At 37.1% G+C, this 16,620-nt stretch overlaps 1 protein-coding gene across 1 annotated transcript in view; it reads left to right on the top strand.

The window, feature by feature from the left end:
• The window catches only part of LOC105490028 (unc-13 homolog C), a 699,235-nt gene that overhangs the window by 361,167 nt on the left and 321,448 nt on the right, over positions 1-16,620 (top strand). Inside the window, exon 13 of the mRNA XM_011755257.3 lies at positions 16,278-16,434. Coding sequence (XP_011753559.2) covers positions 16,278-16,434 — 157 coding nt within the window. The remainder of the gene's footprint in view (positions 1-16,277; positions 16,435-16,620) is intronic.

Here is a 16,620-nt window from a genome sequence, read left to right as displayed (position 1 = left end):
TCTTTATGCCTTGGTACTTTTAACTCTAAATTGGCCACCCAGATTCCTGCCACCCCTCCGCGTACTATATGGATACACACACACACACACACACACACACACACACACACACACACACTTTGCTTACCATTTCTTCAAGGTTTCAAAGGAACGTAGCCACTAATACTGATTCATATTTTTCCTTTTTTAAGAATTGTTTATTTTTCTTTTTTCCTTCAACCATCCAAGAAATGTGTACTTTGATGTATACTACTACCATCTTTATCATATCTGTTGCCTAATCATTTACTATTTGGAGTCATGAAAAGGCAAGTTCAACATAGACTATTGTTTTGGTACTAGGAACTACCTTCTTTAATTTAGCATGCTTTTAATCACAGTTTCTAGAAAAAGATAGGTATTTTTACCAAACTGGGAAAAAAATTATACTCATTGGAATGACCTGAAAATTCTGTTGCTCAGTTTCAGTATTTTATTTTGTAAAATCAGTATCAAATGACTAAGTTTTTAATCTTGGCTCTCAACTGTTTGTTTAATTCCCAAGTCACTAGTTATTTCCAACAAGATCATTTTAATATAAGTTCTAAGAGGTGGCAACAACTCCTAGGTATTGTATCTTTAATCTTTAGGTGTATTAAAAAGTGTTTAATTTAACTATGACTAAATTTATGAGTCATATTTAAATTTTTGACATATTTATATTTCCTTTCAATCAAACAAAAAAAGTTTTGCTGATTAATTAGCTCATAAGAAAAACTATGGTAATGCTAATTTGTTATTGAAATTGGTAATAAAATATCTAGTGGAAAGAAAAGTAGCATTAAGTGAAATGCTGGGTTTTTCTTTTTTTTTTTAATTTATTTATTATTATTATACTTTAAGTTGTAGGGTACATGTGCATAACGTGCAGGTTTGTTACATATGTATACTTGTGCCATGTTGGTGTGCTGCACACATCAACTCGTCATTTACATCAGGTATAACTCCCAATGCAATCCCTCCCGCCTCCCCCCTCCCCATGATAGGCCCCGGTGTGTGATGTTCCCCTTCCCGAGTCCAAGTGATCTCATTGTTCAGTTCCCACCTATGAGTGAGAACATGCGGTGTTTGGTTTTCTGTTCTTGTGATAGTTTGCTAAGAATGATGGTTTCCAGCTGCATCCATGTCCCTACAAAGGACACAAACTCATCCTTTTTGATGGCTGCATAGTATTCCATGGTGTATATGTGCCACATTTTCTTAATCCAATCTGTCACTGATAGACATTTGGGTTGATTCCAAGTCTTTGCTATTGTAAATAGTGCCGCAATAAACATACGTGTGCATGTGTCTTTATAGCAGCATGATTTATAATCCTTTGGGTATATACCCAGTAATGGGATGGCTGGGTCATATGGTACATCTAGTTCTAGATCCTTGAGGAATCGCCATACTGTTTTCCATAATGGTTGAACTAGTTTACAATCCCACCAACAGTGTAAAAGTGTTCCTATTTCTCCACATCCTCTCCAGCATCTGTTGTTTCCTGACTTTTTAATGATCGCCATTCTAACTGGTGTGAGATGGTATCTCATTGTGGTTTTGATTTGCATTTCTCTGATGGCCAGTGATGATGAGCATTTTTTCATGTGTCTGTTGGCTGTATGAATGTCTTCTTTTGAGAAATGTCTGTTCATATCCTTTGCCCACTTTTTGATGGGGTTGTTTGTTTTTTTCTCGTAAATTTGTTTGAGTTCTTTGTAGGTTCTGGATATTAGCCCTTTGTCAGATGAGTAGATTGCAAAAATTTTCTCCCATTCTGTAGGTTGCCTGTTCACTCTGATGGTAGTTTCTTTTGCTGTACAGAAGCTCTTTAGTTTAATGAGATCCCATTTGTCAATTTCGGCTTTTGCTGCCGTTGCTTTTGGTGTTTTACACATGAAGTCTTTGCCCATGCCTATGTCCTGAATGGTACTACCTAGGTTTTCCTCTAGGATTTTTATGGTATTAGGTCTAACATTTAAGTCTCTAATCCATCTTGAATTAATTTTCGTATGAGGAGTAAGGAAAGGATCCAGTTTCAGCTTTCTACTTATGGCTAGCCAATTTTCCCAGCACCATTTATTAAATAGGGAATCCTTTCCCCATTTCTTGTTTCTCTCAGGTTTGTCAAAGATCAGATGGCTGTAGATGTGTGGTATTATTTCTGAGGACTCTGTTCTGTTCCATTGGTCTATATCTCTGTTTTGGTACCAGTACCATGCTGTTTTGGTTACTGTAGCCTTGTAGTATAGTTTGAAGTCAGGTAGCGTGATGCCTCCAGCTTTGTTCTTTTGACTTAGGATTGTCTTGGCAATGCGGGCTCTTTTTTGGTTCCATATGAACTTTAAAGCAGTTTTTTCCAATTCTGTGAAGAAACTCATTGGTAGCTTGATGGGGATGGCATTGAATCTATAAATTACCTTGGGCAGTATGGCCATTTTCATGATATTGATTCTTCCTATCCATGAGCATGGTATGTTCTTCCATTTGTTTGTGTCCTCTTTGATTTCACTGAGCAGTGGTTTGTAGTTCTCCTTGAAGAGGTCCTTTACATCCCTTGTAAGTTGGATTCCTAGGTATTTGATTCTCTTTGAAGCAATTGTGAATGGAAGTTCATTCCTGATTTGGCTCTCTGTTTGTCTGTTACTGGTGTATAAGAATGCTTGTGATTTTTGCACATTAATTTTGTATCCTGAGACTTTGCTGAAGTTGCTTATCAGCTTATGGAGATTTTGGGCTGAGACAATGGGGTTTTGTAAATATACAATCATGTCATCTGCAAACAGGGACAATTTGACTTCTTCTTTTCCTAACTGAATACCCTTGATTTCTTTCTCTTGCCTAATTGCCCTAGCCAGAACTTCCAACACTATGTTGAATAGGAGTGGTGAGAGAGGGCATCCCTGTCTTGTGCCAGTTTTCAAAGGGAATTTTTCCAGTTTTTGCCCATTCAGTATGATATTGGCTGTGGGTTTGTCATAAGTAGCTCTTATTATTTTGAGGTACGTTCCATCAATACCGAATTTATTGAGCGTTTTTAGCATGAAGGGCTGTTGAATTTTGTCAAAAGCCTTTTCTGCATCTATTGAGATAATCATGTGGTTCTTGTCTTTGGTTCTGTTTATATGCTGGATTATGTTTATTGATTTGCGAATGTTGAACCAGCCTTGCATCCCAGGGATGAAGCCCACTTGATCATGGTGGATAAGCTTTTTGATGTGTTGCTGAATCCGGTTTGCCAGTATTTTATTGAGGATTTTTGCATCGATGTTCATCAGAGATATTGGTCTAAAATTCTCTTTTTTTGTTGTGTCTCTGCCAGGCTTTGGTATCAGGATGATGTTGGCCTCATAAAATGAGTTAGGGAGGATTCCCTCTTTTTCTATTGATTGGAATAGTTTCAGAAGGAATGGTACCAACTCCTCCTTGTACCTCTGGTAGAATTCAGCTGTGAATCCATCTGGTCCTGGACTTTTTTTGGTTGGTAGGCTATTAATTATTGCCTCAATTTCAGAGCCTGCTATTGGTCTATTCAGGGATTCAACTTCTTCCTGGTTTAGTCTTGGAAGAGTGTAAGTGTCCAGGAAATTATCCATTTCTTCTAGATTTTCCAGTTTATTTGCGTAGAGGTGTTTATAGTATTCTCTGATGGTAGTTTGTATTTCTGTGGGGTCGGTGGTGATATCCCCTTTATCATTTTTAATTGCATCGATTTGATTCTTCTCTGTTTTCTTCTTTATTAGTCTTGCTAGTGGTCTGTCAATTTTGTTGATCTTTTCAAAAAACCAGCTCCTGGATTCATTGATTTTTTGGAGGGTTTTATGTGTCTCTATCTCCTTCAGTTCTGCTCTGATCTTAGTTATTTCTTGCCTTCTGCTAGCTTTCGAATGTGTTTGCTCTTGCTTCTCTAGTTCTTTTAATTGCGATGTTAGAGTGTCAATTTTAGATCTTTCCTGCTTTCTCTTGTGGGCATTTAGTGCTATAAATTTCCCTCTACACACTGCTTTAAATGTGTCCCAGAGATTCTGGTATGTTGTATCTTTGTTCTCATTGGTTTCAAAGAACATCTTTATTTCTGCCTTCATTTCGTTATGTACCCAGTAGTCATTCAGGAGCAGGTTGTTCAGTTTCCATGTAGTTGAGCGGTTTTGATTGAGTTACTTAGTCCTGAGTTCTAGTGTGATTGCACTGTGGTCTGAGAGACAGTTTGTTATAATTTCTGTTCTTGAACATTTGCTGAGGAGTGCTTTACTTCCAATTACGTGGTCGATTTCGGAGTAAGTACGATGTGGTGCTGAGAAGAATGTATATTCTGTTGATTTGGGGTGGAGAGTTCTATAGATGTCTATTAGGTCTGCTTGCTGCAGAGATGAGTTCAATTCCTGGATATCCTTATTAACTTTCTGTCTCGTTGATCTGTCTAATGTTGACAGTGGAGTGTTGAAGTCTCCCATTATTATTGTATGGGAGTCTAAGTCTCTTTGTAAGTCTCTAAGGACTTGCTTTATGAATCTGGGTGCTCCTGTATTGGGTGCATATATATTTAGGATAGTTAGCTCTTCCTGTTGAATTGATCCCTTTACCATTATGTAATGGCCTTCTTTGTCTCTTTTGATCTTTGATGGTTTAAAGTCTGTTTTATCAGAGACTAGTATTGCAACCCCCGCTTTTCTTTGTTCTCCATTTGCTTGGTAAATCTTCCTCCATCCCTTTATTTTGAGCCTATGTACGTCTCTGCGTGTGAGATGGGTCTCCTGAATACAGCAGACTGATGGGTCTTGACTCTTTATCCAGTTTGCCAGTCTGTGTCTTTTAATTGGAGCATTTAGTCCATTTACATTTAAGGTTAAGATTGTTATGTGTGAACTTGATCCTGCCATTATGATATTCACTGGTTATTTTGCTCGTTAGTTGATGCAGTTTCTTCCTAGCCTCGATGGTCTTTACATTTTGGCATGTTTTTGCAATGGCTGGTACCGGTTGTTCCTTTCCATGTTTAGTGCTTCCTTCAGGGTCTCTTGTAAGGCAGGCCTGGTGGTGACAAAATCTCTAAGCATTTGCTTGTCTGTAAAGGATTTTATTTCTCCTTCACTTATAAAACTTAGTTTGGCTGGATATGAAATTCTGGGTTTAAAATTCTTTTCTTTAAGAATGTTGAATATTGGCCCCCACTCTCTTCTGGCTTGGAGAGTTTCTGCCGAGAGATCTGCTGTTAGTCTGATGGGCTTCCCTTTGTGGGTAACCCGACCTTTCTCTCTGGCTGCCCTTAAGATTTTTTCCTTCATTTCAACTTTGGTGAATCTGGCAATTATGTGTCTTGGAGTTGCTCTTCTCGAGGAGTATCTTTGTGGCGTTCTCTGTATTTCCTGGATGTGAATGTTGGCCTGCCCTACTAGGTTGGGGAAGTTCTCCTGGATGATATCCTGAAGAGTGTTTTCCAACTTGGTTCCATTTTCCCCCTCACTTTCAGGCACCCCAATCAGACGTAGATTTGGTCTTTTTACATAATCCCATACTTCTTGCAGGCTTTGTTCATTTCTTTTTCTTCTTTGTTCTTTTGGTTTCTCTTCTCGCTTCGTTTCATTCATTTGATCCTCAATCACAGATACTCTTTCTTCCAGTTGATCGAGTCAGTTACTGAAGCTTGTGCATTTGTCACGTATTTCTCGTGTCATGGTTTTCATCTCTTTCATTTCGTTTAGGACCTTCTCTGCATTAATTACTCTAGCCATCAATTCTTCCACTTTTTTTTCAAGATTTTTAGTTTCTTTCGCTGGGTACGTAATTCCTCCTTTAGCTCTGAGAAATTTGATGGACTGAAGCCTTCTTCTCTCATCTCGTCAAAGTCATTCTCCATCCAGCTTTGATCCGTTGCTGGCGATGAGCTGCGCTCCTTTGCCGGGGGAGATGCGCTCTTATTTTTTGAATTTCCAGCTTTTCTGCCCTGCTTTTTCCCCATCTTTGTGGTTTTATCTGCCTCTGGTCTTTGATGATGGTGATGTACTGATGGGGTTTTGGTGTAGGTGTCCTTCCTGTTTGATAGTTTTCCTTCTAACAGTCAGGACCCTCAGCTGTAGGTCTGTTGGAGATTGCTTGATGTCCACTCCAGACCCTGTTTGCCTGGGTATCAGCAGCAGAGGCTGCAGAAGATAGAATATTTCTGAACAGCGAGTGTACCTGTCTGATTCTTGCTTTGGAAGCTTCCTCTCAGGGGTGTACTCCACCCTGTGAGGTGTGGGGTGTCAGACTGCCCCTAGTGGGGGATGTCTCCCAGTTAGGCTACTCAGGGGTCAGGGACCCACTTGAGCAGGGAGTCTGTCCCTTCTCAGATCTCAACCTCCGTGTTGGGAGATCCACTGCTCTCTTCAAAGCTGTCAGACAGAGTCGTTTGCGTCTGCTGAGGTTTCGGCTGTGTTTGTTATTGTTTACTGTGCCCTGTCCCCAGAGGTGGAGTCTACAGTGACAGGCAGGTTTCCTTGAGCTGCTGTGAGCTCCACCCAGTTCGAGCTTCCCAGCAGCTTTGTTTACCTACTTAAGCCTCAGCAATGGCGGGCGCCCCTCCCCCAGCCTCGCTGCTGCCTTGCCGGTAGATCACAGACTGCTGTGCTAGCAATGAGGGAGGCTCCGTGGGTGTGGGACCCTCCCGGCCAGGTGTGGGATATGATCTCCTGGTGTGCCTGTTTGCTTAAAGCGCAGTATTGGGGTGGGAGTTACCCGATTTTCCAGGTGTTGTGTGTCTCAGTTCCCTTGGCTAGGAAAAGGGATTCCCTTCCCCCTTGCGCTTCCCAGGTGAGGCAATGCGTCGCCCTGCTTCAGCTCTCGCTGGTCGGGCTGCAGCAGCTGACCAGCACTGATCGTCCGGCACTCCCCAGTGAGATGAACCCAGTACCTCAGTTGAAAATGCAGAAATCACCGGTCTTCTGTGTGGCTCGCGCTGGGAGTTGGAGACTGGAGCTGTTCCTATTCGGCCATCTTCAATGCTGGGTTTTTCTTATTAGCCTTTTTTGATTTTCACATATTCACCATTCTCATACCTTTATTTTGCCTTAGGAACTTTTGCACCAAGATAATTTCATTAATATCTTTAAAATTCTTGATATATTTTATTAAGTAAAATTAAACTGGTATTTATTTTATAGTAATTTTATTATATCATGAGACATGTACTCGTAACTAGAAATTACTTGTCAGTAATACATTTTGAAAGAGAAAAGTCATTTTGTGATTTGTTTGACTTCTTCAACAAAATTCTTGTTCAGTGGTATTTTAGAATATGATAGGTTATACAATTTTGCATTATATACTTTAAAGGTTATGTAGTTTTCTTCAAAAGGACAATATATAGAAATAAATAATTTAGTGAAACAAGAATACAAAACATTTTAAATTATCTTATTAGTGCTTAAGGTTGCAAAGAGACTTAAAATCAACAAAAGGCAAAATTTGAATTAGCAAAATTTAAGATGTATATTTTATATATTTTTTCTGGTTAGTGTAATAAAACGTGTTAATGCTACATTTAAAAATACACAATGTACATTTTTTAAATAACACAAATGTATAATGCCACCCAGATTAACACTATGATCATATAATTTAGCAGTATTTCCTGCTTGGTATTTGTTTTTGTGTTTTCATGCGGACATATACACACATCTATTTGTGTTTGGTGTGCGTGTGTGTGTGTGTTGAGATAGTAAAATGTTTTTATCCTGCTTTTTTTGGCAACTTACAGGGTTTCTTTGAATACATGTTTGCTGACCACCTGGATGTTGTCAGCATCCACCTGCAAACTTTAAACTGAAAGACCAGCCCCTAAAAATTTTCCACTTTCTGCTATTTCTTTGTTCAAATGAGGTACTCTTTTAGACTGGGGAAAAATATTTTTTAGCTTCTATTTGTGGATTTTCTAAGCACATATCTTTTTCTGAACAACGTAAACAACCAATAAATTTTGTCTTGCTAAAAGCAGAGCATAAAAGATTCTACATAATCCCCAGGGTATATTGTTCCCAGTGTTCTTCCAGCCCTTTCTTCTAAGTAGCCTCACATCCCATTGCTCATTCCCTATTGTACAGGCAGTATTAGAATCTTGGGAGTTTTGTACTCTTTAATGGATATAAAGTGAAAAGGTGTGGGAAAGGAGAAACAGCTTTAACTACTGGGAAGTCCATTAGCATGAAATAGGGAGGGATTGATAGCCTTGCTTGGCAGCAGTCTAGGACCCAGATCTCTGATAAACGGAGCAGACATTGGAAGGTTTCTAGAAATACCCTCCCATTCCTCTCTGGTCAGGTTAGTGTTTTAGGAGTTTATATACTAGCAGTCACTGAATAGTTCCCCATCTAGCCAGCCACTTAAAGTTAGAAAAAGTTCCTTCCAGAAACTGGGAAATCTTTGATTTGTAACCTTCATTTCTAATACTGTTGTGACTTTGCATCCTTTTTGGTTTTCTCGGAAGTTTCCATGGGATGCTTAGAGGGACTGAATCAGATTCAGCTAGCTACCATCCATTATACCCCAGAAATCACCTCAGTTAAATTTTAATCAAAATGTAAAATATTTCTGTCAGCTTTCTAAGAGGAATACTTGCCTAATGGTTTAGAAAATTTAAAATGCTGCTTTCAGCATACTGATTATAAGTAGAGTATTATTCGCCTTCAAAGTATTCGTTGTTACTACAGTGTTAACTGCTAGGTACTTCCGCCACATTTTCACAACATAATTGGATGTTTTTATAAACTGTCATACTCAAGCATCTGTCCTTTATTCCCTAACTCTACATAAATACCTTTAGTTTATATTTTGGTTCATATTACTTTAATTTGTTTTAATTAAGTAATGTTTGTTGGTCAGTTAATATGTACAAGGAAACAATGTGATAAATATGGGCCAGATATATATCTTAAATTTTGCTAATTCAAATTTTGCCTATCATTGATTTAAGAGTCTACTTGTCACCTTAAGTACTAAGAAGAAAGATAATTCAACTTGTTTTTTTATTCTTTGATAAACTAATAATTGTTTATATTTCTCTTTGTTTTTTAAAATAAAACTGCATAACCTTTAAAGTATATGATGTAAAACTGTATAAACCTATAATAATACTTTATAATATCATTAAATAAGTTGGATGTTTTTATAAACTGTCATACTCAAGCATATGTCCTGTTTGTTTGGAATAAGTCAAACAAATCAATAACACAGTGCTTTTTTTTTTCTTTCAAAAGCTATCAAAGCATAAACAAAACACATTCCAGAAAGAACAGATACGTATACAAGCAATACGCAATATTGAAGAGAGAGGGCCAAAGTAAAGAAAATCATTATATCAAAGATATATCTGTAGTCCCATGTTCATTGCAGCATTAGTCACAATAACTAAGACATGGAATCAACCTAAGTGTTCATCAGTGGGTGAATGTATTGAGAAAATGTAGTATGCACTCAGAATGGAATACTTTTAGCCTTAAAAAAAAAATGAAATCTTGTCATTTGCAACAAGATGGTTAAACCCTGAGAATATTATGGTTAAGGGAAATAAGGCAAGCACAGAAAGACAAATACTGCATAATCTCATTTATATGTGGCATCAAAAAAAAAAAAAAAACACTAGAATTCATGGAAATAGAGAGCAGAATGATGATTACCAGGGGCTTAGGGAAAGGAGGCAGATTGTGGAGCTATTGGTCGAGGAATACAAAATTTTAGTTAGATGGGAGGAACAAATTCCAGAAATTCATTTTACAACATGGTGACTATAGTTAATAACAATGTATTGTGTTCTTGAAAAGAGCAAAGAGAATAGATTTTATGTTTTCTCACCGCAAAAAAAAAGATAAGTATGGTAAGTAGTGCAAATGTTAATTAGCTTGATTCAGCCATTCCGTAATGTACACATATTTCAAACCAACCTATTGTACATGATAAACATGTCATTTTTATTTGTCAATTAAAAATAAAGAATTAAAAAAAAAGAGAGTGAGGAGGATAAATTAAGAGAAGCTATACTGTGGTAGATGGTTAAGAAGGAGTCTCTAGAGATACATTACGTGAATTCCAGTCTTTGAGAACCTTACCTGCTCTGTGACTTTAAAGAAAAAAAAAATAGAAAAGGAAAGAAATGTTACAACAAATACAGAGAGGACCTTAGACTTCAGAAACATTGGCAAAACAGAAGCAATTTAGTATTTAAAGACTAAGTTGCAATTACTAAGCTTACCTAGTTTACTTGGTGTTTTCACGCTATTCATGATGGGAACAGCAACTTTCCCACTTGGTTTTATATTTTCAGAGATCATTCTAAATCTTCAGTTACAACATTGTCAAAATTAGGCTTAAAATTGTTTTGTTAGGAAGTTTGGGTACTGCAGAAAAATTCAAGGTTTTGTGTTTTAGAGATCAGAAGCAGACAGTAATTCTGTGATATTTGAATTATCTCCAGGTGCAAAGTATTTTTTTCCTTCTGACTGTGGTATGTGAGGTGGTCATTCATCTTGGAAGCATGGCAGGAGTGTCAATTTTCACTTCTACACTTCCTAAATTGTTTTTCTGCTTCCACTACCCACTCGTTTGAATCCTTCTTTATACCACTTCAGAGTCATCTTTTCAAATTAATCTAATAATGCTAGTTCTTTCTGCAGAAATCTCAGGTAACGTCATATAGTTCACATGAGAAAATCCAAACTCCTTGGCCAAATATTGTACCAATCAAGGTTTGGCCTTGACCTACTTTACCTTGGTCATCCCCTGGCACCTCTTCACTTTTCATCTTATTTCCTCTTAGTGAAAATTCCTGTCACTTTATTAACATTGATCTTGCTAAGGTCATGATGATGTTTATTTGTCAAGTCCAATAACTTCTTTTCTGTCCTTATTTTATAAGACTGTTACTGCACTTAACAGTATCAATCATCCTCTTATCAAGATTATCCTGATTCCAGTTTCCTGGGTTTCCTTTTACCTATCTAGTATTTATTTAGTCTCAATTATAGAATTTACTATTTTTTCTTCTTGTATAATTTCCTTTTATATTGCTATTTCCCAGGTGACATTCTGTAACATTTCTTCGTTTATTGTACATATTTTCCTTAGATAATCTTATCCTTTCTCATGGTTTCTGATAATTCATGCTGATGATCCCAAATCTAGGTGTCTAGTCCATGTCTCCAAAAACCAGTAACATTCCTACATGGAAGCTCTATGAGCACCTTAAGCTCATAATTAACTGGATACATCATCCCTCCACCTTCAACTTTTTTCCATTTTTTAGTTCCCAGCTCACTTGGCAGAAGAACCACTCATGTAGTCACTCAAACTAGAACCTTGAAACTTAACCTTTTCTCTTCCTCATCCCTCTCTATCAATTCTAAGTCCTAACAGTTTTTCCTCTGTGAATATTTCTCAAATCCATTTCCTCATCACCATCTACACACTACTACTAGTTAAGACATCCATCATCTCTTCTCTTCATAGCCTCCTAATTGGACTCTTTACTTTCATCTTCCTTAAACTCATCCTCCTCCATGCTCCTCCTATCAAATTAACCTATTTAAAATCCAGATCTGATTATTTCACTTCCCATTACATGTTGAAGAACTAAAGTTCCTTGCTAATGCTTTTTAACTTATATTTACTCTGTACCATTTTGAACTTTGTCCAAAAATGTTTTTTGATGCCTAGAATAGATCCAATTTATCTAACATGTTACACAAGACTCTCTGTAAACCCTTCAGATTTATCTTTAGCCATACCAATCCTAAATGTTCTCCTGGAAATTTGTGCTCTGTTAACCTAAAATTACTAGAGTTCACTTTATACAATATTTTATTTCTTTCCATAGTGCCTTGATTTGTACTTTTCCATTCCTCTGGAATACATTCTTTATCCATCAATGATATCAAACCCTGTGTGAGGCTTGGCTATCTCAGTCATTCATTGACTGTTAGCCCAGCCTAATCTCAAGACGTCTCGCCTGACCCTCCTCACCAGGCTGTGATATATGCATTCTAACTCAGTGTCTTCATAGCACTCTGCTATGCCTTTTTCATAATTTTTGCATAACTGTATTAAACTTATTACATGACTGATTCCGCCAGCAGTCTATAAGCAGATTCATTCCCGCATATCCAAAGCTAATATAGTCTCTGCCATTTAGGTGTGCTCAGTAAATATTTGTTGAACCAACTTGTAGAGACGCTAAGCTCTTCACTCTTTCATGATCATTACCTCAACTCTCATTCTGTATTCCTTGTGTTTCCCTCTGACTTCTCCTCTCTTCACCACTATGGGACTCAGTTCGGCCTTTGGAGGATTACCCTGCACCTCCAGGCCTGCTCCTCTACCCTACGGCCCACCCAAACCTTTTGGCTGCCTCTGTGATTGCACTTTCCTCTGTACAACAAAATTAGGATTTGAGGTATGTGCTTGTTAATTAGGAGTATGCATTTTATTACATCAAGACTATGTTTTAATCAACTCCAGATCCTTACCATTAAGAAGAGTGCCAGGAATACAGTAAGTACATAGCCAATGAAGAAACAGTACTCTGACCAGATGGCTTTAATAGGAAAAAAAAAAAAAATGGTTAAATACTAGAAAACTCTTAGAATAAATTCTAATACTAATTCTAATCAATTTTCATAGATGAATGTATTATAATTACTATCTGAGTATCCATTGAAGTTATTTTTAAAAGAGAAGTTTAAAGTGTGAATGTAAGTTTGATGTTACTGTTTTCTAATTTTTCTGTGAACAACATGTTAGCATTAATGATAAATGTGTAGCAAAGATTGTATAAAACTATATAACTCAAGACTGCACTTATTTACATGATGTTTCCTGAATTTTGCTTAACCATCTCAAATTACGCAAAGGGTGGTTTTTGATACTTCTAATCTTCCCATATTGCATTTGCTTTTCCCTCATATGACTTTTAAGTAGTGAGCAATGTTCAATAATTGTGTCATTTTCTTTCAAATTTATTTAGTTTTTTTAAAAACTGACAGATAAAATTATACATATTTATCATGTACAATATGATGCCTTGAAGAACATATACACTGTGGGATGATTAAATCTAGCTGATTAACATATGCACATCTCACATAGTTATCATTTTTGTGGGAGAACGTTTAACATCCATTCTCCTAGCATTTTTCACAAATACAATATGTCATCATTAACTATAGTCACCATTCTGTAAAATAGATCTTTAGAACTTATCCCCCCATTTAAATAAAATGTTCTATCCTTTGACGAGGATCTTCCCAACCCTGCACCTGCTAACTGCTCCAACCTCTAGTAACCACCTTTCAACTCTCTACTTCTCTGACTTCAACTTTTCAGATTGTGCATATGAGTGAGATCATGCTGTATTTGTCTTTCTGTGTCTGACTTATTTCACATAATGTCCTCCAGGTTCATCCATGTTGTTGAAAATGGCAGGATTTCCTTCTTTTTATGACTGAACAGTATTCTCTTGTGTATATAACCATATTTTCTTTATTCATTCATCTATTGATAGATACTTAGGTTGATTCTATTCCTTGACTGTTTTGCCTCAATACACATGGGAGTGTGGGAAAAAAAAAAGAAATGTGATAGCAGAGCTCTAAGAATTTTTAATTTCTGTTTTTAACTAATTTTTTGGTTAAATAAATGATACTGTTTGTGAATTCTTAATAAATATTAATTATAATCAATTCAGTATATAATAGAGTCATAACACTTATCATTTCCTTAAAGTCATTAATAATCTAAATCCAAGGTTAAGTTGCACAAATCATGTAACTCTCATAGCATAAATTTTTATTTGTGATTCTTAAAGATGCACCTTTAAAGATTTAGCCTTTTTTGTTCATCAGTGTTATGACAAAGTGGGTAGCAAGGTGCCTGGTTAAGATCTAAGAAAAGCCACGGTTTTCAGGATCATCATTTATTTTTTGTGAGAGTGCCACTCAGGGCAGCTATTTATGTATGTGTTCAATAATACAAAATTCAGAAATGTCTAGATTCCTTGGTGGCATAGTAAGATATGAGAGCAACATAGCATCACATTATATAGTGAAATTTTCTTTCCTCCATGTATATTTTATCTTTCACTTTTTTCATAAGCTGTGCTTTCTATTTTCAAGTATTTTGTTGTAGTTCAAATGAAACAGGTTTCCTTGAGAGAAATAACAAAATTGGATCCTTGATGCTTCTGATGGGTGTAAATGATACCATTATTCAAGGTTTAAAAGAAATGATCTTTAAGCATAAAGCTGGTATTATTCAATCTGTTCTCACTATTCATCTATTTGCCTAATTAAATCTTGTCTAACAAAGTGCTTAGAAAAGAGAATTGCTTACAGAAGATATTTCTTTCTGAAAAATCATACAAACTGGACTCAAGTCAGAGGTTAAACTGACTTATTCATTCAATGTATAATGAGAGGAGGATGTCTTGCTACTTTACAACTGTGAGAGGCATGCAAATGCAAAAGAACATTTTGGTTAAAATATAGCATTTTAGGAACCAAAATAAGTCGAAGCGGGAATGAGGAAGTAGGGAGACTCCTGCACAGTTGCTTTCTGATGGTGCTAAATTCCACGGAAATTGTACTTTTGGTGTGTACATGCAATATTCAAAGTTGAGTTTACACTTCTTTGTGGCAAATTACATTATATTTTTTAAGACACATTTATTCCACATTATGATCAAACTATTACATTTGGCAATCAACATCGAGGGTGCAAAAAAATGTGCATTAAAAACGTTCACTAGAATGCTTTATACAAAACAGAAACTAAAATAACCTGTTATACAATTAGTCACAAATATAATCCTTGAGGTTTTGTCCCATATACGTGAGTATTGTCTAAAACCCATCTTCTCTGACAGCAGCAAGGTCCTGTCACCACTGTGCCTGGCTGAATTCACAACTGCATTGTAACCTGTAGCTTCCTTGTCAGTTCACTGGCTTTCTTCTCCTGCTAATTAAGATCTTCTGCCACTGCCATAGCTACTGCTGCTACTGGAACCACCATGGCCACCTTGGTTTCCTGGTTGGCAGAGTATTGGCCTCCATGACCACAGGAGCCAGAGCTTCCGCCTCCAAAGTTTCCACCCTTCATTCATCCAAAATGTGAAGATTGACTCTTATCATTGCCAAAATTGTTGTAGCTTCCACTACTTCTGAAACTGCTTCCATTCTTACCAAATCCATGATAGTCATCCCCACCGCCACCATATCCACTACCACCACAGATGCCAAAAAAGCCATACAACCACTAAAGTTTCCTCCATGACCAAAGTTGTTATTCCTCCAAAACCACCTCCGTGACCACCACCAAAGCTTTTAGGACCCCTTTGACCTCTTCGACTGGGTGAGACACTAGCCATCTCTTGCTCTGACAGGTCTTTTCTTACTTCACAGTAAGAAAATGTGAAGGTAAGAAAAGCCCTGGTAACAACAATTACCTTACTGTGTCCATTCACAGTAAGGTATTTCTGAACGACAGCCTTATTTATGGAGTCATGGTCATCAAAGGTTACAAAAGCAAAACCCCTTTTCTCGCCCCTGTCTCAGTTATGATTTCAATCACTTCAATTTCCCTGTACTGTTCAAAATAATCTCTCGAGTGCTGTCCCTCAGTGTCTTCTTTAATGCTATCCACAAAGATCTTTTTCAAAGTTAAGTGGTTACCTGGTTGGTTATCTGGTCTTTGAGAATCTTCCCTTGAGACAGCTCTCTTTGTTTCCACAACTCTTCCTTTGTGGCCTTGCGTTCATGGCTACATCCACCTCCTCCGCAGTGGCATATGTGACAAACTCAAAGTCCCCGGAGCGTTGGGTGTTTGGGTGTCTCATTACCACACAGCCTGTGAGTGTTCCCCATCACTCCTCAGACTCTCATTAACTTTTTTTTCAAAGCTCAACCCTCTGATTCAGAGCTTCTGCAGCTGTTCAGGCTCTTTCGAAAACTCTGACTTCGACATGACAACAGTGGCGAGGGAGACTTTAACGATGCTTTCTCGGCAGCATCCATGGGCGAAAAGGGCAAATTAACCTCTAATTAAGCCACTTTACATTTGCAAATTAGAAATTTTCAAAAGGCCGAAATTGTTTTTCTTTCAATTAGAGATTGTGCAGTTTTCTCTCCTTTTCATAGATGTAGCTGTGGAATTACTTAATTGCTGATGTTAGAAGCTCCGTTGTTGCATGAATTAATTAATTTCTGTTTAAAAAGCACATAATGTTTTTTGTCTTGCAGGCACTTTTCATGTCTGTCTTCTAAATACATGTGCCCTGGTGTCCCTGCTGTCATGAGCACCTTGCTGGCTAATATAAATGCTTTTTATGCTCACACAACAATTTCAACAAATGTACAGGTTTCTGCTTCAGATCGATTTGCTGCTACCAACTTTGGTGTAAGTATAATCTTTTAAACTTTAAAATTCCTAGTAGCTTATGGGAGTTACATTTCAAGAGACTTTGAACTTAAGATATTCTTGGAATCTTACCGCAGAAAGGACATTTTAGGGAATAGCATAATGGGCTCCAGCTCAAAGTTCATTTGAAAACTTTCTAGTAAATTAACTTTGACATTCAATAGG

The sequence above is a fragment of the Macaca nemestrina genome, chromosome 7, assembly GCF_043159975.1.
Source record: "Macaca nemestrina isolate mMacNem1 chromosome 7, mMacNem.hap1, whole genome shotgun sequence".
NCBI classification, from domain to species: Eukaryota; Metazoa; Chordata; class Mammalia; order Primates; family Cercopithecidae; genus Macaca; species Macaca nemestrina.
This window is presented reverse-complemented; position numbering and strand designations above follow the sequence as displayed.